This window comes from Natrix helvetica (genome assembly GCF_964273705.1).
Source record: "Natrix helvetica genome assembly, chromosome: 1".
NCBI classification, from domain to species: Eukaryota; Metazoa; Chordata; class Lepidosauria; order Squamata; family Natricidae; genus Natrix; species Natrix helvetica.
In genome coordinates, this window is record NC_138548.1 from 289,677,928 (window position 1) to 289,703,737 (window position 25,810).

General features: G+C 38.8%; 1 protein-coding gene across 2 annotated transcripts in view; it reads left to right on the forward strand.

The window, feature by feature from the left end:
- Positions 1–25,810, forward strand: part of CYFIP2 (cytoplasmic FMR1 interacting protein 2) — a 71,032-nt gene that overhangs the window by 29,851 nt on the left and 15,371 nt on the right. For both annotated transcript variants that reach the window (XM_081938949.1, XM_081938950.1), the window contains exons 11-28: positions 2,967–3,084; positions 4,860–4,979; positions 5,454–5,579; positions 6,067–6,233; positions 7,815–7,962; positions 9,095–9,248; positions 9,668–9,824; positions 10,595–10,691; positions 10,822–10,898; positions 12,019–12,127; positions 12,636–12,755; positions 13,566–13,765; positions 14,296–14,383; positions 15,095–15,238; positions 16,227–16,317; positions 19,201–19,331; positions 24,038–24,110; positions 24,492–24,586. In XM_081938949.1, coding sequence (XP_081795075.1) covers positions 2,967–3,084; positions 4,860–4,979; positions 5,454–5,579; positions 6,067–6,233; positions 7,815–7,962; positions 9,095–9,248; positions 9,668–9,824; positions 10,595–10,691; positions 10,822–10,898; positions 12,019–12,127; positions 12,636–12,755; positions 13,566–13,765; positions 14,296–14,383; positions 15,095–15,238; positions 16,227–16,317; positions 19,201–19,331; positions 24,038–24,110; positions 24,492–24,586 — 2,215 coding nt within the window. The remainder of the gene's footprint in view (positions 1–2,966; positions 3,085–4,859; positions 4,980–5,453; positions 5,580–6,066; positions 6,234–7,814; positions 7,963–9,094; positions 9,249–9,667; positions 9,825–10,594; positions 10,692–10,821; positions 10,899–12,018; positions 12,128–12,635; positions 12,756–13,565; positions 13,766–14,295; positions 14,384–15,094; positions 15,239–16,226; positions 16,318–19,200; positions 19,332–24,037; positions 24,111–24,491; positions 24,587–25,810) is intronic.

A 25,810-nucleotide genomic window follows, 5' to 3' on the forward strand; every position in this document is an offset into this window, starting at 1 on the left:
TATTACAGATCTGTTTAATCCAAGCAAGGATGTAGATTACCTTCCTCCGACTTTCTGAATGTTCACCAGTCAGGCTGGCTAAATGTCTCTAACTAGCAAATTGTCCATAAATTATAGCCATAAAGATGTGTCTTTGGGGATACAGGAAGTGATTGCTAGAACTGAGCGCAGATTAATACTTTTCACTGAGAGTTTATATGTATATGGTGGCCGATACCTGAATACCTGTGTGTATAAGGTGATGAAGATGCAAAGGAATGATTGCATTTGTTCAACATGTGAAGTACGCTTACATGGCAGAAAAAATGGATATGAGTGTTAATATATAGGAGTGATGATATACTTTGGGAATACATTTGCATATATTAAATCCAGTGTCTGTACTTGTATGTTGACTGTTATTTGTTTGCATGCTTGGCAGCTGCGAATGTAGGTATGAATGCTCATCTTGTGAATGTGAACTAGTGTACCTGCTCTGGGTAATTTTTATCCACATTTTTCAATTGGATAGAAAATCCTCCAGAGCATGAACACAGCACTCTATCTGTCCAGAAGGATTTTCGGATTGGGTTTTAGGAGGACAACAAAAGAAATATAGCATAAACTCTAGTGACTCCCAACTGGAATTGTTTTCCGTGGAATTTTTCATAGGGATGAATGTGGATCTTGGGGAGCCTTTTCAGTGGTAGCTTAGAGAGGATGGGTTTGTTTATTTCTTTGTTTATTTATTATTACTTTTGGTGCTGCCCATCTGCCCTATAAGACCTTGGTAAATGAAATCACAATTAAGGGTTGAATTATGACCACCTGTCTTGATATGGAATCCTATGAGGCCATGCTGACCGGCTGTATTTCAGGCAGCGTCCCCTGTAGCTATTTCTAGGCATGAAGGGTAAGAGTTGCAGTTCAGTTTATTGCAAGATGTAAATCCAAGGTGGCTCAACTATATGAAGATCACACAATTTGATGTGATGCATGCCTCTCCGTTGGCAGTTTCAGTTTCCATTTCACTACACAACTTGGTGACTTTGTTTGGGGATAACTACCAAGATTCGAACCAAATAAACAGTTTCAGTTTCTCAAATTTAGATCAGAAGGCTGGCAGTCACAGAATTATTGCTAATAAGAGACGATCGCTAATTACTGCAAAAAAATTGGATTTCATTTTTGGAATTCATGGTGTTCATTGGGTGTTTATTTATTTCATTTTATAGTATCTGACTAATGGCTTCCATACTAGCATAAATGTGTAAGTACTTCCATGGAGCGGGCTGAGTTTAAAATCCAACTGTTGTTTCTCACTCATCATTCTAACCTTCTATTGCCAAAATAAGTTAGATTTTAAACTCAGCCTGGTCCATGGAAGTATTTAACAATGTGTGTTTAAATCCCATTTCTAATCCATCCTACCCCATCCCAGTAATCAAACTGTGAACTATTTCTTCCACTCATCTTTACTTACTAACAATTATTTTCTTATTCAGTTTCTAAGCAGAGCAGTATCGCCTCCTGAGCCTCTTTCTCCTTCCTTGGAGAAGAGAGTATGAACACTAACTTGGCTGCACAACTATTGTGGGGTTTTATGTTCCTGCACATTCATGCCCTTCTTTTCCTTTTTGTCTCCCTAATTCATTTCCATCCTTGTGGTGAAATGTAATTAACTGTCTTTTTTTTCTTGTATGGCCTTTTAATTTTGTGTAATGGAATAGATTATATATGGCAGGTTGGGCTAGTGCAGCAAAATATCTGATCACCACTGATAACCTGTTGATGATTTCTTTGGGGAACAATACACTGGAAGGGTAAGAGCAAAGTATTGGATTTCTGAACATCTGGAAATATAATAGGACCTAATCATCACTGTCAACGTAATGAAGAGAATTGCATCTACTTCAATATTACCAAGGATATCTAGTCCCAGAAATGAGATTTTAAAATGTCCCACTCTTTCAAAATAAGCAGCAAATTTTGAATAGCAAAATTGGCAATTCAGATAGCCTGTATAAATATTGTTTTCTGACATTTAAATAGAAATCAGGTTCATTTGCTACATTTAAGAATAATTCATAGTCCTGTAAAAGAAGAAGGCTAAGTTCATGGAAAATCATATTAAAGATGGGTCATTATTGATGTCATCTTAAATGGATTTATAAGATTTAGACATTCTAATTTGAGAACTTTATAAAGCATTTGCTACTTATTGTGATTCTCTGTGTTCTCTGAATAGATCAGGGGTGTCCAAACTTGGCAACTTTAAGACTTGTGGACTTCAACTCCCAGAATTCCCCAACTGGCTACATGTCCACGGAGATGTTGTCGGACAGTGCTGGCTGGGGAATTCTGGGAGTTGAAGTCCACAAGTCTTAAAGTTGCCAAGTTTGGACACCCCTGGAATAGATGAATCATAGCTATAGACCTTGTTCTGGCAGCCAGGAAAACTATTCTAAACTATGGCTTGCTATTATTTAGGGTTGCCAGGTGTATCAAATCATTTTTGTCCCTTATTTATTTCCTAATTCAATTTTTAACTTTTTTTGCTGATGTTGTTCTATATTGGCATAGACACAGACTGTTATAAATGTAGGTTAAATAGACCCCAATTTTTGATTCTAGACATCTTTTCCTTATGCATTTTTGCTTACAGTATATATAGTTTCTTACAGACCAGACCTCAAATTCTGTTATGCACTTATTGAGTGAATAATTCCATTTGTCGTCTATGGATTTGATACCGTACTTTTACCCCAAACATAAAATAAGTAAAATAAACGTACCAAGTGCAGGATAAATTATGACATTAAAAAAACATATCTACGTTTTCAGTTGTCAGTTACTGAGTAATGCACCATATCAAAAGACATTGGATCAAGTGAGATATTAGCGGACCAGTGGACCAAAGTTATCTTGAGTAATAACCGTAGAGTGAGAAATGAGTGTTAACTTAAAGATATTGGTTTTCTGCCCAGATGGACATGCACTCAGAGCAGCATCAGTCCACAGTATAACATCTGTGAACAGATGGTACAGATTCGAGACGATCATATCCGGTTTATCTCTGAACTTGCTCGCTACAGCAACAGTGAGGTAAGCTTCCATGGAGGCATTTATTGCGCAATCCATGTGTGAAAGAATAAATGTTGTCCCTGTTCCATGGGCAATTCGTTATTACTCTGTTTCTATGTTTGATTATGGTGTGGAATGCAAATAGCTTGCCTCTTGGAGATTTAGATGATGAATGTCCAATTCTGTCTATTCCAAGCAACAGCAGCTCTCCAGATAGTCAGAGTAGAAATATTTTCCTCATTCAAAAGTATGTAACTTTCTATGTTCTTCTGTATCATAGATACAGTCTGCAGTCTAAATCTTATTTACTCTTTTGCTTAGAAAAGTATATAATGCAATATCCCAGGGCCATGAGCAGTCCTGGGGTGTATACTGCCTGCAAATTTTTTCAAAGGTTGCCTTTAAATTGTACATTTTTAAATGTAGACGGTAGGGTAAAATATTAAAAAATAATCTTTGTAATTCTCTTAAATGTACTTTTTTTTCAATTAAACTTAAATATTGGTTAAACCAAATCAATTTTAGGCTTTGTCCAGATTCCATCTACTTATTTTAATTGTGGAGCCATTATACAATTGAAGAATAAATATGAACCTCCTTCTGAAAACAATTAAACATCCCTAGGCGTTCCTACAGGAATGCAGTGGCTCAGTGGCCAAGACGCTGAGCTTGTCGATCTGAAAGTTCGGCAGTTCGAATCTCTAGTGCAGCATAACAGGGTGAGCTCCCGTTACTTGTCCCAGCTTCTGCCAACATAGCAGTTTGAAAGCATGTAAAAAATGCAAATAGAAAAATAGGAACCACTTTGGTAGAAAGGTAACGGCGTTCAGTGCACCTTCGGCATTTAGTCATGTCGGCCACATGTCCACGGAGATGTTGTCGGACAGTGCTGGCTCTTGGCTTTGAAACTGATATGAGCACCGTCCCCTAGAGTCAGGAACTACTAGCACATATGTGCAAAGGGAACCTTTACCTTATTAGTAAATATATTGTAAAGAAGGCTAAGTAATTAGGAGAAATACCCCCCCCTCCTACCTTTACCTTTAGATGTTCCTAGGCCTCCCAAATTGCTTTTAGTGCTGTCAGATGATATACTGTTCAGCATTGTTTAAACCTACCACCTGTATAGGTTGGATAGCTAAGGCCTTTCTCATTTCAAAGTTTAAAAAACATTCACAATTAGTTAGTGGGCAGATGATTGCCTGCACAATAGAGGGCACTATGCTACACAATATATTTGCATATGTGAACCCAAAGAAGTTATCCTTGAATTTCTCTTTTATAGGCACTAGATATTTACTGTCAATATGTTTCCAAAAGAATTCAGTGAAAGTTACAATAATGAAGAAATTCAGGTGTTGGTACTTCTGCATTTTTCTTTGAAGATCTTTCTAGCTTTATTTGAACATGTAGGATATTGGATGAGTTTTTATAATTGGGTGTTATCTTTGAACTATATTGTTTGGGATACGTAGGTGGAGGACTAGAATATGAAACTGATTGGAGGAATCATGTCATTTTGATGTCAGCCATCTGTGTATTTTATCTTGGCAGCTTTCCAGCAATTCTGGATTTGAAATCCATCCACAGTCATTGATTGAGATGGACTGTTATAGAAATTGAGTAAATAAATCAATACATTAATTTTTCAGTTCTTCTCCTCATTCCCTCCGTCCATCAGTTAACTCTTGTTGGTAAATATTTGCAATGTCATGCTCAGTTAATGAAAATAGCAACATGAAGCAACGAAAGGAAAAAAAATTCCTGAGTGAGACAGATATCTACTCCTTTGCCAGGTTGTAACAGGCTCAGGATTGGACAGTCAGAAGTCAGATGAAGAATATAGGGAGCTTTTTGACCTGGCTTTACGGGGACTTCAACTTTTGTCCAAGTGGAGTGCACACGTGATGGAAGTGGTAAGTATTTTTTTTTTCTGGTACATATATATGTTGATTTTTAAGGTAGAGCTGCCTTCAGGATAAACCAGAGTCTTGAACATGTTTTAATTTACTTTTCCTCTAAAGCTTGCAAAAATTGAACTTATTTAAAGATGTGCATGCCTGTGTATTGTTCACAAAACCTAACTTTAAAAAATAGAATCTACATATTAGAGGTGGGATTCATGTATCTTTCCTACCAGCTCGCAAATGTGAGTGTGCTCACTGCCTTCTGCGCATACACAGTGCTTGCGCGTTACATCGGGGCAGGTGGGCGGAGCCTCCCGCAGCCACCTCTACCGTTTTGCCCGAACCAGAGAGAACCAGCTGAATACCATCTCTGCTACATATATTGGAGAAATTATGTTCTAGGCTGAATTTAGTATTTTCCGAGAAATCAGTATATTGGATTTTTCCAATTGGATTTTTCTGTTGTTGTTTTTCTCCTCGAAGTATTCTTGGAAGCTAGTCCATCCGACAGATAAGTTCTGTAACAAAGATTGTCCAGGCACTGCTGAAGAGTATGAGAGAGCTACAAGATACAATTATACCAGTGAGGAAAAGTTTGCTTTTGTGGAGGTAGGTGGCTGTATCCCTCATTTTTGCCCAGGATAGATAGTTTACTTGAATGGATGACCGAAGCAATCTTGTGTTGAAATGGAAGATTGGAGGATCCAGACATTTCTGTCTTCAATTTACAACTGTCCTGTTTTCTCGACTTGTTCTTATATTCCTGTATGCAGAGAAAGTCCACTCAAATCCAGGGCTTCCATGATAGCACAGGAAGAGTCAGTGGTGGATTAAGGCTCACTGGTGCCCTAAGCACTGAGAAATCTTGGTGCCCACCTCCTTTGTACATACTGTACAAATCTTCATTGGTTTTTTTTTCTTTCTTTCTCAACTTTGTGGTGCCCCCTTTGGGCCTGGTGCCTTAAGCTTGTGCTTAGTCTGCTTAATGGTTAATACACCACTGGGAAGAGTGCCTTTGGGATGCTGTCCTGAGATTGCCTGCGAATGGGCCTGGTAGAGTTAAAAGAGCCACACTGACTATTTTTAATCTATGCAGGTTATTGCTATGATCAAGGGCCTTCAAGTGCTCATGGGTCGCATGGAGAGCGTCTTCAACCAGGCTATCAGGAACACAATCTATGCTGCTCTACAGGACTTTGCTCAGGTGACCCTGAGAGAGCCCCTGAGGCAAGCGGTCAGGAAGAAGAAAAATGTCCTCATCAGGTAACTTAATCACTTGCTAGAAGTTTTGTAAATACATGGACTCTTATTTCAATTTTTTTTCTCCCTGCCTACACCCATTAAATTAGCATGCATGTTTCTAAGAGCAGGATTTATTCCATGCATGACTCACAGAAAATTCCAGGCTAAATCAGAGGTGGGCTTCAAAAACTTCAGCAACGGCTTCTCTGCCTGGTTGCTGGGTGGGCGTGGCCATGGTGGATGGGGCCTAGTTGGCCTCCTGCACCATGATGGTGGGGGGGGGGGGGCGTTTTCACCTTCCCCAGGCTCCGGAGGATTTCCTCTAGCCTCTGGGAGGATGAAAATTGCCTTCCACGGGCTCCAGAGACCCTCCAGAGGCTGGAAATAGGCCCGTTTCCCACCTTCTGAAACTTCCAGGAGGCTTGTTTTTACCCCTCCTTGAACCTCTGCACGGACCCTGCACTTACCTTGCATCCAAAATGGCTCACGTGGAGACTGCTGGGAGGGTGGGGTGGGCAGGGCCAGCCAGAGGTGAGATTTGGAGGTTCTCTGAACCGGCCATAACATTAGCTAGGGGTTCTCCTGAACCCGGGTGAACCCGTAGCAGCCCACCCTTGGGCAAAATTTAGAATATTGCCAATTTAAAGGTAGAAAGCTTGGAAAATACTTAGGTTGCAAGTGTAGAGAACTGGAAGAAGTATAAACAGTGCCAGGTTAGCTGGAACAAGTTGTCAAGCAAGGCATTTTCAAATACTCACTGTCTCCCCAAACATTTGTATTTAGAAAATCAGCATTCCAGACAGTATCCACATATGCTGGATATTTGGCCAGTAATTGCTTCCATAGAGAAGATCTTGATAGGACATGGATTATAGTCATATCTCTTATAATCATATAGCTTTGGGGTTGTGGTTTTTACTTTTCTCTAATTTCTATCGGCTGTCATTTAATAGACTATCAGAACATTTTGTTTCTCCTATTCTCCCTGCCACCACCGCTTCCACCAAGACACACAATCTCTTTGTCTGCGTGGGTGTGTATATAATGCGTATGTATGTGTGGGTGTAACTGAAAACAGTCTTCATTCATCTGCTGCTCTGAATGAATTAGCAACTAAAATTAGCCTTTTAATGTGGTATGGGATACTTAACTCTTTTTACATATCAAAGTAGTAGTGTTGTTTTTCTTTATTAATTAGTGCTGATACTACTATCATTAAATATCAGATTTGTATGATATTACTAAAGCTTCATGCAGTACTTACATAATTATATTTCTACCCTTTTTCTCTGAAAATAAGGCCTCCCCGGATAATAAGCCCAATCGGCCTTTTGAACGCATGCACTAAAATAAGCCCTCCACGAAAATATTGCAACACAGCAGCAGCCATGAGGTGACCACGCTCGCCGCCTCCTGCACCTCAAAAATAATAGGACCTCCCTGAAAATAAGGGCCAAGCGCTTATTTCAGGGGTCAAAAGAAAATAATACCCTGTCTTATTTTTGGTGGAAACATGGTACTTCATATTTAAATTGATTATTTAGTCTTCACTGTAAACACAGCAATTCAGTTCAATGATAGATCCACTCTTCACCTTTCCAGTGTTCTTCAGGCAATTAGAAAGACAATCTGTGATTGGGAGGGAGGACGTGAGCCTCCAAATGATCCCTGTCTGAGAGGGGAGAAAGATCCCAAAGGTGGTTTTGATATTAAAGTCCCACGACGAGCAGTTGGACCTTCAAGCACACAGGTATCTGTTCCTTTATTAAGAATATGCAGGTTAATTTATCAACCAGATGTTTAGAATAGCTTTTTTTATTATTATACTGTTCAGTTTCACACTGATGATGTATACAAAGACTCAGGCTTTCATCCTTCTGAAGTCAGTAAAATGAGGACCCAGATTGTTGAAATCAATATGCTGATTCTGTAAGCCGCTTAAGAGAGGACTATAAAGCACTGTAAAGCGGTATATAAGTCTAAGTGCTATTGCTATGGTGGTCACTTAACATCTGCTGCAAAAAACATCGTAAATTAGTTGATCACATGATCCACCAGCTTTACAACTGTCATCTCTTACGATCATACCAGGCAGTCTCCATTACAGTCATAATTTAAATATTACCTGTATTCTATTATTTATCCACTTGTACATATCAGAGACTCCCTTCCTCCTTTGAAAGAGATCACTGTAACTATAATAGTAATAGCAAACCTTCTCTGTTGCAAAATGAATCTGTTTTTTTCATGGAGATCAAGGAGGGAAGTTCAGCTGAAATTCCGATCTCCAAGTGAGTTCCATCTTCCAAGTTCCATTGAGCAGGCCTGCTCAATAGGACACCCTCAGCTGTGGAATAGCTGATATGGACTGATACCACCTCTCTTCTCAGTTTGCACTGAATATGAATATGTTCTCAACTTACAACCACAATTGAGACTGGAATTTCAGTCATAAATCGTGACAGTTGTAAGTCAAGGCACCCATGTGACTAGACCTGATTTTACAACCATTTTTATGGGGTCTTTAATTGAATCACATGGTTGTAAGGGATAACCCTTTCTCCCGAATGTACTTTTTTTGCCAGAAACCAATGTAAAACATTAAAAGGTAGCAAATCATGATGACGTGATTGCAGGATACTGCAACCAGTCATAAATATAAGCTGGTTGCCAAGCACCCGAAATGGGGTCATGTGACCAACAGGGGAGCAATGTGACATTTTATGACAGCATCTTTCCAAGGCCCTTATAACCATCGTAACCCAAAATAGTTGCTAAACAATTGGTATTAAGTTGAAGATTTCCTGCACTATTGTTTATGCATGATTATTATTATTTATCAAAGGATTACTGCAATAACAGTCATCAACGTGTGTTTTCAGCTTTATATGGTGAGAACCATGTTAGAATCCCTCATTGCAGACAAGAGTGGTTCAAAGAAGACTCTTAGAAGCAGCCTGGATGGACCAATAGTTCTGGCCATTGAAGAATTCCATAAACAGTCCTTCTTCTTTACACATCTTCTCAATATAAGTGGCAAGTAGCAACATCAACTCTGAAATTAGTAACCTAGACAGAATTAGCTTGTCAAAAGTAACCAGTTCTGGAACAATGAATTTTCAGTGCATTGTAATTTATATTAAAGAACTATTAGAACTGGGTGTGAACTTGAAATAAATTGTTAGCCCAATTTAGGTTTTTAAAAATAAATTGTGATCTTATTCTTGTAAGAAAACAGTCTAATTTTATATATTTACGTATACAATTTTTTTCAGTTCAAATATGCTGCTACATTATCTCCTTATAATATTTTGTAACATGGGCCTGCTGTATTTACACACACTCCAATATCTTTTTATGTTACCATGCATTAAACCTGTCTTGCATTTTATTTTGGAGAAATATTATATGTTTTCACTTACACTTTATATTGGGGAAATATTTTATGTTTTCAGAAGCCCTCCAACAGTGCTGTGATTTGTCCCAACTTTGGTTCCGGGAATTTTTTCTGGAGTTGACCATGGGTCGCCGAATTCAGTTCCCCATTGAGATGTCAATGCCCTGGATTCTAACTGATCACATCCTGGATACCAAAGAACCCTCCATGATGGAGTAAGAACTCCAGGATGATATGAAATGTATCTGTGGGTGTCTGTGAAAATACTTGAAGGAATTTGATTTAATTTACCGGTTCGGTTTGGAGATATGGCAGGTTTGGGTCGCTGCTGGGTCCAGTGACTCAGGCCTCCAAACCACTACCGATTTGGCTGAACCGGTCTGAACCGGTAAGAACCCACCACTGGCTTTGTGCCTCGAGACAGGGAGCAGTATTCAGTCTCCCTGTTTATGTCACATCTACCAATCTCTTCAGAAGGATAATTTACTTTTATTTATTACATGTAGTCTAGTGGAGTGAAGGGCTGAAGTGTTCTTAAACAACAGTTTGTTTCATACAGTATAAAGGAATTATGAAGTGATTTGTATAAAGCAATTTATTTTTTTCCCCTTTCGATTTTTAATGATGTAAAGAAAAATTGATGAGCAGGCCAGTAGATGGGCACTTGGTTGATAGATGCTAATAGAAATGTTGCAAATGAATGAATTCATGAAAGTTCATGACCATGTGCGATTGGCTGGATTCCATTGTAGCAGGTTTATGAAATATGCATGATTTTTTTTTTTACAGAGCCAAAAAGATTGTAAGCAAATACTGATTTGTAAGGCACAAAATTAAGAAAGCTTGCTTTAATATTGTATCAAAAGTTATGCAGGCTTTCCTGAAACCAGTAGTTTTAAATTAAATCGCATTTTAAAATTTCTACCCTAGTTGAGCCAAATGCTTGCGCAAACATGTCTGTGTTGACCTATTTCATTAATTGCAGATATGTGCTCTACCCACTGGATCTCTACAACGATAGCGCCTATTATGCTTTGACCAAGTTTAAAAAGCAGTTTCTCTACGATGAAATTGAAGCAGAAGTGAGTTCTCTCTGCATTATTTTTGTTTTAATTATTAATATCAAACATTTGATTTATTTTACATATATCACTTCAACTTTTATAAAGCCTGTTATTATAAAGCCCATTTTTTGTTCTTTTTTTCTACCAGGTGAACTTGTGTTTTGATCAGTTTGTGTATAAATTGGCAGATCAAATCTTTGCTTACTATAAAGCAATGGCTGGCAGGTATGAAGCCTCTGTTGGTTTGGGGAGTGTTGCACCAGCTATTCATGTTCTTCTGTATGGATAAATTAGTTCCCGAGCTGAAAATATATATGGTTTGTGTAATGACATTACAAGAAGTAGACATACTGGACATTGATGGAAGAAGATTGTTTATACTCAAACATGATAGCAGCAGTGGTGGGATTCAGCCAGTTCGCACCTATTCAGGAGAACTGGTTGTTAACCCTTCTAAGCAGTTTAGAGAACCAGTTGTTGGAAGAAATCTCATTTTGTTTTGTTCCACTTTACAGGGTAATCCTGTAAGGAAGGCAGGAAGGAAACATTCTGGTGTTGTTTCTAGCCTAATCTTTATTGCCCTGCTTACAGAAACTGCCTCTCTGATTAACCCACCCAGTCACATGACCACCGAGCCCTGCCTAGCCAGCTGGTCACTAGGGCAGAGAACCGGTTATTAAATTATTTGAATCCCACCACTGGATAGCAGTAATTCATAGCAAACCTTTTCAAAGCATTGCTTCTTGCTGTATGATCCATGCTTCTTCAGCAATTAAAAATCAGCTGCTTGAATAATGTTACCTAAAATCTATGTTACCTCAGAGAATCAGATCTTCTTCATTATCAAAATGGTAGCTGCTTCTAGAATATTTCATCTTTCCACACATGGTTCACATAATTAATTTGGCAATTCACCTTGTCTTGATAAATTATTGATTTTGATTTCTGCTAACGAGACGTCCCAAGGTTGCTTTGCAAGTTATTTTAGTTATTGGAAACATTTTTTCCACAACCAAAAATTTAAGTTTGCAGATTTCTATGATGATGATGATTATGACAATAGTAACAATAGTCCCGACTAACCATCTTTTCATACTAGCACTGAACAATATCTATTAAAAAAAGACAGAGAAGTATTTAAAATTTGTGGAGAGAAAGCAAGAATTGCTTCCATGTCAGTTTCTACCTTGAGCTTTCTTCTGTCTTTTTCCCCCCTTCATTATCCCTTAATGCAAGCACTAGATCTTATTACATAGCTCTTCTTTTCACTGATGTCTTGAGAATAAATGAATTGTAGTGAAGAGACAATCAAGTAAAGATTCTTACGAGTATTTTTCATTCGCAGTGTTTTACTAGATAAGCGCTTCCGGGCTGAATGTAAAAATTATGGAGTGATTATTCCTTACCCACCATCCAACCGCTATGAAACGTTGCTCAAACAAAGACATGTCCAGGTACAATTTCCTTTTAGCAAATTCTTTGGTGTTTTTTATGGACTGCTCTTTAGGACAAATTCACACATTAATTTCCCATGCCAAAGTCTGGGCAAACAAGAATTCTAAGCCATACATTTCCATGGTTTAGAATACTTGTTCACAGGTATTTATGTTTTGCAGGTAACCATACTAGCAAAAAGTACGTGTGTAAGGGCTTCACCTGTGAATCTCTGCATGGCAGAAGGCATTCTGCATAAGACCTATTTTTGGAAAAGTATAAAAAGTACTCTCAATATAAGGAAGGAAATATATAATGTCTAACTCTGTTATCCAGTTTATCTGGTTGCCCCAGATGCCTTATTGGAAGCTGATAGCTTTTGTCCTCTTAGTCTTGCTCAGCATCCGGAGGTCTGACATCTCGTGCCAGTCCAAAACCTTAAGCACGCTACTGTTCTGGCTCTGTACTTGATTTTGGTCCTATTTTTAATCACCAATTTTTTTGATTTTACACTTGTGTCTTTTGCAGCTGCTAGGCAGGTCAATTGACTTGAACAGACTTATCACCCAGCGTATCTCAGCTGCGATGTACAAATCACTAGATCAGGCTATTAGCCGCTTTGAAAGTGAAGACCTAACATCCATAGTGGTAAGTATTGCTCCAAACCAAGGAACAATATATATATTTCAGGGGAAAAGCCCCGAATAAAACAAGATGCGTGTGTGTGTGTGTATTTTCTTTTGACCCTTCCCCCCCCCCCCCAAAAAAAATAAGCACTTGGCCTTATTTTCAGGAAGGTCTTATTAGAAGGCAGAAGGCAGCAAGCGTGGTCATCTCATGGCTGCTACTGTGTTGCAATATTTTGGGGAGGGCTTATTTTGTGAGGAGGGCTTATTTTAGCATGTGTGCTCAAAAGCCCGATTGAGCTTATTATCCAGGGAGGTCTTGTTTTTGGGGAAACAGGGTACCGGTGTGATAATAAAATAAAAAATACATCTGCTTTTATAGTAAGTTCTATTTTGCTCACAAGTATGTTGAGGGGATGTCAATCCTGTACATAACCTTTGGCAACTGTCTGCATTTAATGATTTTCTTTATAGGCAAGGAAGAATTATCAATATTTTTTGTAATTAACAAGATTTTCCATACTCTTAAATCTTAAATATGTGTAAGATTCAAGTTCCCCAGAAATTGGCAGAATGTTACAAACAACTTGGATTGGGAAGATGCAAAAATTGGGACTTGATTCTGATTCACAAATGCACTTTATGCAAGTAGCTCTTGACTTACAACATTTTGTTCATGTTTGAAGTTATAATAGCACTGAGAAAAGTGACTTAAAACCATTTTTCACGCTTAATAACTGTTGAAGCAGCTAAATAAACATTGGTGTATGAGAAATTTCAGTTTTTCAGAATATCAGAAAGCAGAATTTCTTTCTTTTCTTTTCTGATGCAGGAACTTGAATGGCTTTTGGAGATCAATCGTTTGACACATAGACTCTTGTGCAACCACATGACCTTGGACAGTTTTGATGCCATGTTCCGCGAGGCCAATCATAATGTTTCCGCTCCTTATGGGCGCATCACATTGCATGTCTTCTGGGAGCTAAACTTTGACTTTCTACCTAATTATTGCTACAATGGTTCTACTAACAGGTACAGATAAAATATCAAAATAATATGTACTGGTGACTGAAGACTAGAAAGAAACCACTAAGCAGCTAGGATAAATAACAACAATAGATTTGCAGCTCTGCATTCACTGCTCTTCCCAAATGCTAGAATACATTTCTTAACAAGAAGTCTGGTTTCACAGTGCAACTAATTGCCAAGGGAGACAGTGGTCTTCACTGTATATTTACAAGTAGAAGCTCCACAACAATTTGTCTAAGATAATTTAATTTTTAATTATTGCACCGACTAGGTGTTTGGATTCTGTAGCCTAAATGGCTCCTTTCTATTGTTTAATCCAAATCAGGTTGCATTATATAATGAATTTCATGTAATTGTTAGCACGGATGCAAAAGTGTTAGATGTGTTACTTGAAAATACATCTAAAATAATTAGGAAGCCATGTTTAATTGAAATATAGCTATTTTGTGTCTTAAGTGGCTTAGGATGCCTGACGCCACCCTCCTCCTCCTCCTCACACACACACATTCTTTGTGTCATTTGACAATTATTAGATTTGTGCGGACAGCAATTCCATTCACCCAAGAACCCCAGAGAGATAAACCCGCCAATGTTCAGCCATATTACCTTTATGGCTCAAAGGTGAGTCAAACAACGTGTTTGCTGTTTCTAGATCTCCATACAGCTGATAGGGCTTTTGAAAATTCCCATGCTCCTGATTTTATAGAATACTTGGCAGGAATAATCAGTAGTATGCAATCCTATTTTTTTAGTTAATGGGATGGGAAAGCCAGATTCACATAACAACACAGTTACTAACTTAACAACTTAGCGGTAGTTCAATTAACAACTGTGGCAATAAAATGTCATAAAATGGGGCAAAACTCACTTAAGCTCACATCGCTCAGCAACAGAAATTTCAGACTCGATCGCGGTTAAGGACATTGGACATTATGCATCAAACTTTCATGCTGTTTTTAGGAGCAGCTCCCACTGTTGGAGACAGAAACAACTTTCTAGCATGGACACTAAGCTGTTCTTTTGAGATCAGAAAAGATAGCAGTTATCAACAAAGCTCAGACTACACCTTCTACCCTGCATTGCTAAATTATCTTTCCATGGCTTTAGATTATCTTTAAAGAAAGCTTCTGAATCAACGCATTGTTGTTTAGTAGCTGTTTGAAATGCCATGGCTAAAAGAGAAAAAAAAATCTGAGCCAAATTGTTTGGATATTAAAGGGGGGGGGATAAAATATTAATCATTGTCTGGTAGTTATCAACATATTGTCCTTATTCTAACCATAATATGTTACTTGTCTTATTAAATAAATATTTTGCTCCTCTTATTCTCAGCCACTCAACATTGCATACAGCCACATTTATAGCTCTTACCGAAACTTTGTGGGACCCCCCCACTTCAAGACAATCTGCCGACTCCTTGGGTACCAAGGGATTGCTGTTGTGATGGAAGAATTGCTGAAGATTGTCAAAAGTCTGGTAATGGGGATAAATAAACTCACTGGTTTTAATCCTTGTCTTTCTTCTTCTCTTCTTCCTCCTAAAGTTCCTTGTGGCTCCCCAAAATCTGCTCCAGAAATTTTACTGATATTCTGGCAAAGATTTGAGAGGGATCGGAAGTGGATCTGGGGAAGAGAGGAAGGGAAATTCATGTTGTGTAAATTGAAGTTGATTGGTGGGACATTCCATAAGCTCCAAGATTGCAAGGCAGATTTTAATTAATTTTCCAGCTGTGGTTTCTGCATAGGATTTGAGGAAGCTTTTCACATCTGCCAGTAATTCTGCTATAAATCTGTAATTATTGGTAAGCCTGTGTTCAGAAACCCATGTACCAAAATTATCAGTTCAACATAAGATATAGTAATTTCTTGGTAGCAAAAGGAAAAAAGAAAAAAAAATACTTTTTGCACTGAAATAAAAAAATAGAAAAAAGTCTGCTTGGGTTTTTTAAGTAGGGTTACTATTAGTGTAAACTTTTTAAATTGTTTTCTTATTTTTCTTATTCTTACGTTTTCAAAGAAAAGTATTTATATACAGCCATTTGGATATATTTAAGTATTGTAGCCCATTTAAAAGTGATTTAAAATACTTGTTTGTATCCCAGCTCAAAAACACTATGAGGAGCTTCCAGAGACCCAGAAATTTGCACATCCAGTTGCCAATTTCAATCATCTGTTTTTATTTGAGAAATGTTCTTCTTTGGGTTTTGGAACTTCCGACAAACTATTGAACTCAGAAGACATTGCGGGCATTGTTAAATTTGTTTACTTCTGTTTAATACGCCATTATATTTAAAGCTTCCTTCTTCTTTGAACTGAGTGAGATAGGATCAAGATTACTTGCAACTGCATAAATTGGTTGAAGGGAGCCAAGATTTGCAGCTGCAGGCCACTTTGCAAACTGCAGATGCTTTGAATGTTGAGTCTACTTCCCAGAGCTGACATTCATCTCCAATTGCTTCTGATAGCTGCAAGGAACCATCCTTCAGTATGTGAAGACCTTGATAGAGGTGATGCCGAAGATTTGCCGCCTGCCCAGACATGAGTATGGATCTCCAGGTTAGTACTGTGAGATTGGTAAATCTGCATAATACTAAGAAGAAATTTCCTGACAGTGAGAACAATTAATCAGTGGACTGGCTTGCCTCCAGAATGTCTGGGCACTCCAATACTGGAGATTTTAAAGAAGAGATTGGACAACCATTTGCCTGAAATGATATAGGGTTTCCTGCTTGAGCAGAAAATTGGACAAAAAGACATCCAAGGTCCCTTCCAATTCTGTTATTCTGTTAATTCTTATTTATCACATTTAGGTGTTTCTGTCCTTTGTCCAAAATCATCAGCATGACTTATTTTGAATTATGCTATTTTAAATTTTTCGTTGTACTATCCATTCCATTTTATCTACATGTGTGCAGCAATTTTTTTCTGGTTTCAATTTGTGCTTTAGATAAGTAAAAAAATATTCTAAAGATTAAGATTACAGAGGTTTAATTTAGCAACTAATTGAGAGTTGTAGAAACAACCTAGTTATGGTATAAGAGTCACTGTAGAAACAAAGAGTTGAGCCTCATGCAAGAATCCAAATTAAGGCATCTCAGACATGCCAATAAATTACCTGGGCTGTTAGTTCCACTAGCAAGCTTCCTATTGCGATTTTTTTCCCTAATATTAAATGTTGATTTAATATTAGAGTATGATTTGTGTAAATTAAATCACTATTCTTCCTGCGCACCAGAATGCATTTTTTAAACTTCCGTAATATGTCATCCTTTCAAGTATTTGAAGGGTGGTATAATAGTCCTTCCATTCCAATCCTTTGTCAAAGCTAAATTTTCACAGGTCCTACAGTTTGTACTCATAGGATTTAACTTCCAGTCCCCCGATTGTCCTCTTTGTCCTACTGTAAACCCATTCCAGTTATTTTGAACCCTTAAAATATGATTCTCAGAATGAGATACAGTATTTAAAATGGAATCTGAACAAAGCAGAAGAAAGTGGAACAGTTACTTCCCAAGGTTTGGAACATATTTTTTCTTTTGATGCAGTCTAAAAAATGCCTTTGTCTTTTTTGCAGCCACATCACACTGTTTGCAAACAGCTGCTATTACAAGATCTTTTTTACAAGTTCTGTTACCAAGCTAAGAATCCCCATCCTGTACCTGTGCATTGGTTTCTTGGTGAAGAGTTTTCCATTTGTTTCTGTTGCTTACCCATATTGTTTTAATTTTATTACCCATTAACAAAATCTGAGGCACCACATCTTTCCAGTTATATCTGCACATTGCAATTGATATGCTTCAGAGAGGACATAATTCAGATCCTTCTGCTAGGAACGTACATCTGTCAGGCCCTATGAGGTGGGCCTAGACCAATGATGGCGAACCTATGGCACGCATGCCACAAGTGGCACGCGGAGCCATTTGTCAGGGCATGCAAGGCGCTGCCCTGTCAGCTGGCCAGCGCGCATGCGTGCGCTGGCCAGCTGAGTTCCCCTTTTTAAAAGGTATTTTTCACCTTCCCCAGTCTCCAGAGGCATTATAGGAGCCTGGGGAGGGTGGAAAGAGCCTCCCCCCCCCCCCCACGGAGGCTTCAGAGACTGTCCGGAGGCTTCCCTGAAGCCTTCGGAACGCTTAAAACCACCCTCCAAGCAAACCAGAAGTGACTTCTGGGTTGCTCGGAGGGTCGTTTTAAGCGTTCCAAAGGCTTCAGGGACCATCTGGAGGCTTCCCTGACGCCTTCGGAGCGCTTAAAACGATCCTCCGAGCAAACCGGAAGTGACTTCTGGGTTGCTCGGAGGGTCATTTTAAGCGTTCCAAAGGCTCAGGGACCGTCCGGAGGCTTCCCTGACGCCTTCGGAACGCTTAAAACGACCCTCCGAGCAACCCGGAAGTCACTTCCGGTTTGCTCAGAGGGTGGTTTTAAGCGTTCCAAAGGCTTCAGGGAAGCCTCCGGACGGTCCCTGAAGCCTCCGGAAGGCCTCCGGGGGGGCGGGAGAGGCTCTTTTCGCCCTCCCCAGGCTCCTATAAAGCCTCTGGAGCCTGGGGAGGGTGAAAAAAGCATGTAAAAATGGGGGGTCGCGCGTTGTGCGTGCATGCGCACTGGGGGATCGTGCATTGCATTATGGGTGTGGCACGCCCACACATAACCCCCCTGCGCTCCCCCCCACTTGTGGCACGCGAGCCAAAAAAGGTTCGCCATCGCTGGCCTAGACCAATGATGGGTTTCAAAAAATTTTAGAACCTCTTCTGTAGGTGTGGCCTGCTTTGTGGGAGTGGCTTGCCGGCCATGTGACCGGGTAGGAGTCGCTTGCTGGCCATGTGACTGGGTGGAGTGGCTTGGCAGCCATGTGACCAGGTGGGAATGGCCAACTTGTAAAATGTGGTGAAACTCACTTAACAATGCTCTTGCTTAGCAACCAAAATGTTGGCTCAGAAACTTTGGCATTTGAAGCACGCAAGTCTTAAAGCTGTCGTTACAAGACCCTTGCACCCCTAAACCTTTAGAAAAAAAACCCAGGGGTGTTTTCAAACTTGACAGCTTTAAGACTTGTGGACTTGAACTCCCAGAATTCCTCCTCTCGCTCTTCATCTTGATGATGTGCAGACGGGCGGGGGGGGGGGGAGGGAGCTGGAACCGGTTCTAAACGGCACTGTAGATTTGTGGAACCTCTTCTATAGAAGAGGTTAGAACTGGCAGGAACCTACCCCTGGCTTAGACAAACCCCCAAGTGGCTTCCATGGCTCTCAGAGAGCTAATGACCAACGCTCAGAGTGTTTACAACCAGATGACTGCAAATAATTTCATTCGCCACCATTCAGTCAGTGCTGAATAAGCTTCTTGGATGAGAAGTGAAACATTTTCAAAGACAAACTAGGAAAGTCCAGATGCCTTTTGAAAAAGCACTTTGGGGTCTTTTATTTATATCTTGCTTTTCCTCAGGAATCCTGGAGTTTTTCCATCACCAGCTAAAGGACATAATTGAGTATGCAGAACTAAAGACTGATGTATTCCAAAGTCTGAGGGAAGTGGGTAATGCCATTCTTTTCTGCCTTCTCATAGAACAGGCCCTGGTGAGTTAAAATGAATTATTTGGGGAAACTATTGGGCTTAAGTCATAATACATGAAACAAAGGAACAAACAAATGAGCTACCTGTGTTCAATTAGATGTCAATTTAGCTATGGTCTAATGAACGTCTTAGTTCAGGAACTCCTACATTCCCAGTCCTGCACAGCGACTTCTCCAACCTGTATGCCATTCAAATGGGTGGATTTCAAATCCCAAAATTTACAGTAGCCATGGCCATGTTGCTTGGGATATTCAGTGAGCTAAAGCCCACACAGCCAGAAAGGTACAGGATCAAAAAGGATGCTGCAGCTTGCTATTGTCACAGTACTCTTCAGTGGCTTGCCAAAAGCCTGACAGACTGAAGTACAGAGACAAACACAGAAGCAGAAGTAATTGTCCATATACAGTTGCCCAAATGCACTCTTAAGTGCCTAAACACAATACCAATGAGCTGATTTTATTTAGTTAGTTACTTGCTTTTCCTTTTTTTTTATTGGGGAAAAATGCAGTTGTCTTCAGGCTTCATTGCAGAGTGTGATCAGCTGCATCTCTAACAAACCACAATAGTATCAAAATAGCATGTGAACCTTGATAACATCATATATGTGCTTCAATTTTGAAATGATTGATAGCCCTTGCCTATCTTCAGGTGTGGCGGTAGTAACAATTTGCAGTTAAATTTGCGTACAATTGTTCTTAATATCTGTAAAGACAACTTGACTCATCAAGTTAGCATCCAATATTCCTTCCTACATACCTGGGATAGCATCCAGCTCCAAATGAAAAAACTGATACATATTCTGTCAGAATAAATCCTAATAACCAATTAAGGAATAGCCAAATCATACTACTCCAGTTGCTGAATTACAATTCCTGGCATCTGTCATGATTTGCTATATAGCTTAGGGATGTTTTGAGTTCTAGTTTGGCACGTTCTGGAGTGCCACAGGTTGCCTACCCCTGTACCAGTTTATAACTCTCTGGAGTTTCTCTTCTTCCATTAAGATGAAAAACATATTTATCAATTATAAAGATGTCATAATTTCAAGAGTCATGCCTATGTTGCTGGGGAAATCCTTCTAATCTGCATGCTATTTAAACTATATTTAGAATCTCACAATAGGTTCTGCCTTTTATTGGACATGTTTGTGTTTTTTGAATTGTTTAATAATAGCACATTGTTTATTGTGGCAATACTGTAGTGCCAATAATTTGCAGATTGCCAAAGGTGGAATGAAGGTAAGCATTCTGAATCGTATGCCAAGAACGATTCAGAATCTGAATCGTATGCCCCTGGAAGAAAAAAAACATATTGATTGTATCCATAACTAAATTGCCTAATTTCCCTAGCAGTTTTTAGTTTTTAAATGAAGAATTCCTCTGAGCTTTTTATTATCACAAAAATAAGCATAGTGCATGCAGAATATATTTTATTGAATACATTGTATTATTTGTGAATGTTTCTTGATTGAGACCTGCCTCTTGCTGATGACTTAAAGAGAATATTTTGATATGTTTACTTTTCTGCTGTTGATCTTTTCTGAGAAAAAAATAATCTATAAATGTACTGTATCGTGAAGTAGGAGTTTAGGATGTTTCTAAAGTTGTTCTAAAGATTTTTTTTTAAGTGTTCACCTTTCCTTGCCTCCTATAAGCATGAAGAAAACTGTCTTCTGGCATTAAAATGGTAATCTGCTCCCTCTCCTTGAAAGGATGGAGCAAATCTGGGTATAAGTGACTGTATTGGACTGATGGTTCCAAGATAGTAGGAGCACAGGGCCTGATTATACAAAACTTCTACAGTGTACAGAATTTTTTCTCACACAAAAAGATTAGCTGGGGTTCTGCATCCAGCAGCCAAAACCTCCCCTCTATGTTGACCTTCCAAAGAATTAAATCAAACATCCCAAGTTATGGTGTGGCCTTTTTTATAAAATAGGAAACAGTGATATCTAATTATATGAGATATTACCATAAGGCAGCAACTCCTTTAGACTCCCCTACAAAAATGCACATAAAATTACATTCTGTAAATCACCGAGGCTTGGATAAGGGACCAGTGCTCATGTTTTGGTCCATATAAAGTGTGGCTGGGAAATTATAGAATTGATCACAATGTTCTAAATGCGTCTTCACACAAGGGTATATCAAAACCACCTCCTTTTGCAGTGTCTTGCCTCCTTGCATGCAGCTATCATGGCTTACTTTGTTGCTATACCGCCATGTAGAGTCATGCAGAATTTGCTGCGATCATTACTCAAGTCTCCGCCAACATTCCTGCTTCCTAGATCTTGCCTCTTTGTGTGTCTGCAATTTAGATTAACTCTCGATCTCTGTATGTGTTTTTAAATTTCTTCTCATTTTGTGGTTCCTCTCTCAGCCTCTTCCAGCTCAGTTCTAAGTATGGCTACTTGGAAATAAGTTTGACTTGACATCAGTGGGCTATATTCCCAGGAAAGTAGGCAACTTACATCACAGAGTCTCTTTTTAGAGTGGTCCATACTAAGAGACATGCAGCGAATTAAAATTCACAGGAAATATCGCAGCAAAAAGCTGAAGCCTCTTTGAATTCCATGAAATTTAGGTTTGAACATATATAGATGGATAGAACAGCTGTATTATTCATTGTATACTTAGAGCCTAATGGCCAATCAAAATCTTCCATGTTTTTGAAAGTAAGAGCAGTTCCTGGAGATTTGAATGTGGCCTATGTCTGTATGAGCAGACGTTCTCTTTGCCTGTCCCCCCCTCCCCACTTGACATGTAGGTATCAGATAAAGTCTTCCTTTCCTGTAAGCACAGTCTTGAACCAAATGTCATACAGCTCTCCAGCTGCTTTCAAGTGAAAAACACAGCAACAACTAAGATGCCAAAATAGAAGATCTTGTGTTGAGTCAACTTTGGCCCCCAGTCTGGTTAATCTTCTGCTTCCTGTAATTTGGATCTCTAATTTACTACCAATTGATTCCAAATGAAGTTGATTAAAAAAAAGAAGACACTCAGGAAGTCGGCCTCTGTTAAGTGATGCCAAGGAGTCATTTTATGAGGACATCAGAGTGGGCAGTAATAGAATTCTCAGACCCTTTTGAAAATATTTTGGGGCATTTTCCTCAATAAAACAGATACTGAGACTTGGTATGTGAGTGTGTGTATGTGTTCAGAAGTAAGTAATTATATATATGTATATATAATAAATATTCTATTCTATTATTTACATTATTAATGTTATGTTATATTATTATATTATATTATATTATATTATATTATATTATAATGTTATTATATTATAATATTATATTATATTATAATGTTATTATATTATATTATAATGTTATTATATTATATTTATTATATTATATTTATTATATTATATTTATTATATTATATTATTACTTACTTGTGAGCACCACTACCACCCAATATAATTTGAAGATTTGCTATTGAATTTTAGAACCACACTACTGGGGCTCAAGCTGCAGATTCACGGGGACCATAGGCTGCTAACATTTCTATTAGACGTTGCAAAGTGGCTTGCAACACTATTCCAAGGGCAGTTGAATACTCTGCATCCAGGTGTTAGATCAGCTGTTCCCACCTCCCAACTCAAACTGTACGTCTTTTGGACTGATCATTGTCCCACTGCCATCAGTGGCCAAGGAAGGCTCTGTAAAAAAGTTACCTTTAGCTATGCCCTTGCTACTTTCCATCTTGGGGGGGGGGGGGGGGGTTCTTCAGTTTACCAAATGTTGAGTCTTTATTGATGCACATTTATAATTAACATAGCCAAAAATGACCAGGTTTCCTTTTTTTCTCTCTCTCTTTAAAAGGCAAGTTAAAACTGCACTATATTAATTTAATTTATAATATTGTCATACTGCTTTGCAAGATAAAGCCTTGTCAAAATAGGTTACAATATAATGTAAACACATTTTCTTATAAACTTCAGCTCAAGCTTATTGCTTGAATTTACTAGCTTAAATGCAAGTAGTGTCTGTCACATACATAATGCACTGTGACTTACACACTGTAAGTTTTTGTAATGGTGATGCTCAGTACCAGGTCCAGATATTCAATCACAATTAAAGTGGTACATTCTGGAGGGTTTTTTTTCCTGTTAGTGCAAGACGTACTACATGCTTTGTCACTGAAACTGGATGAATTTTTCAGAGTGTCTTTATAGCTCATATTTAAACAAATCATTCAGAAATTTCTTCTTAAGCCTGATTTAAAAAAGCAATTGTGAGTGGAAAATCAATTAAGTATGTCTGTTAGCAGCCTATATGTGGATACACCGATGTGGAATAATGTAACCATTCAAGATACATCAACACAGACCCTCACAACCCTTGGCAGTGCCTGACAACTTCAGATCACCCAAAGGAGGAGGAGCGTGGTTAATTATCAGCAGTCCTTATTACAGTCTTACGGAAAATACACCATTTTGCAGCAGGGGTCAAGAAATCCTACTGCTGAATCAGAAGAAGTAAACAAAGCAGAAGCCCTGAATTTTACAAAAAAACCAAGATTATCTTTATTATAAACTTACTTTTGACACACGTTGTGTGTCCGTTGTCCTGGATATTGAGCTAGACTTGAATAGCCTTCTGAAAGCAAATGGATCACTATGCCCTTCCCGGTTTGGTTAACAGCTAAACAGTCAGTTCTTAGGTAGTTTTTAACACCTTTTATTTTTCTTCCTCCTGCCTCAGTCCCAGGAAGAAGTGTGTGATTTGCTGCATGCTGCTCCCTTCCAAAATATTTTGCCCAGGGTCTACATCAAAGGTAAGGAGTGAAGAGATGCACAGAAATCAGTCATTATTCCCTAGCTATGTAGTAGCTACGAAGTTACAGAAATTTCAGCTTTCAAAGAATCTTAGATGTAGTTAGCTATTCATTGCCTTCATTTGACGAGGGGCCCTATTCGCTAATCCACAAGAAAGGGCACCCTGTAAGCAAAGCAAGATGTTTGCGTTAATAACAAGCTCCTCTTACAAGTGTATTTGATGCCACAGTTGTAAGCAGAGACACCTTCTTCACAATTCATTTCCACAGTTTTATGTCATACTTGTCCTAGAGTTGGATAATGGTTGGGAGATGTCACTGAAATGCTAGTTTTTTTTTATTTTTGCTTTCTCATTTCACTGTTTGCTGCTCGCTTAACAGAAGGAGAACGCTTGGAGGTACGCATGAAGCGTCTCGAAGCCAAATATGCCCCACTTCACCTGGTTCCCTTAATAGAGAGGCTGGGAACTCCTCAGGTAAGGATGACATTGAAACCCATATTGACTGGGTGACACAACACATCACCCAGCCTTGATTCCTCCTCCCACATCCCACATCCCTCGAACGTCCTGGATCTCAAGAAGCCTTTCTATTTTTGCTGCCTGGATCTCAACTGTACATCCCAGAATATTGATAGAAACATTACTTGTGACTGAGCAAAATTGGTGAAATTCAATATGGTTCTTATGTAGTTGTGCCCCTCATAATAACCCTCTGCTTCAGAGACAATCAGCTTGACATTATTTGAATTTTGTTGTTGTTCTTATTGTTGCACACATGAACATCAGGCAAGGCATTCTCTTGTCTCTATAAGTCAGGGGTGTCCAAACTTGGGAACTTTAAAACTTGTGGACTTCAACTCCCAGAATTGAGAGTTGAGAGTTGAACTCTCAAGAGAGAGTTGAAGTCCACAAGTCTTAAAGTTCCCAAGTTTGGACACCCCTGCTATAAGTGGACCCTGAAGTTTCAAAAGAGCCATGGACTCCTACTGTATCCTGCACTCCTGGCTCCAATTTTTTTCTCTTGGTTCTGTCATGGGAAAGAATAAGACCAGGCTACCCATTACAGTACCTCTCTGGCAAGTTTTCCATATCTTCACTGACACTCTGTTATATGCAGCTTGCAGATAGCACATTAATTGTGGCAAACAAATGATGCACCTGTTTATTTGCAAATTTGATAAACTGCCCACTCATTCTAGACATCTAACAATATCCACACATTGAAGTGTCTAGTGATGAAATCAATGCAGGCAGTCATAAGTTACAGGTCACAATTGAGACTAGCAACTCTGTCACTAAGTGACGTGGTTGTAAAGTAAAACATCACATGACCTTGTTGCCTTACAACATCAGTCCTGGCTGAGCTCGAAGTTAATGCTGTGTGGTGGTTATGTGCAGTCTCATATATGATCGCGACTTACTGCCAATTTCCCCATTAACTTACTTTGTCAGAAATCTGCTGTGAAAGTTGCAAATGGCAATCACTTCACAGCAGGACACTGCAACCATCATAAATATGTTGCTCAAAACAAAAATTGGCACTTGGTGTTTTACTTTACATAGGAATTGCTGTAACAGCTGCAAGTTCAAAAACCGACCGTAAATCTTTTTTCAGTGCTTTCATAACCACTGAACAAGAAGTTGATAAGTGAAAGCTACTGTATCTGATTTTGTCCTTGTTTTAAAATTTCTTCACTA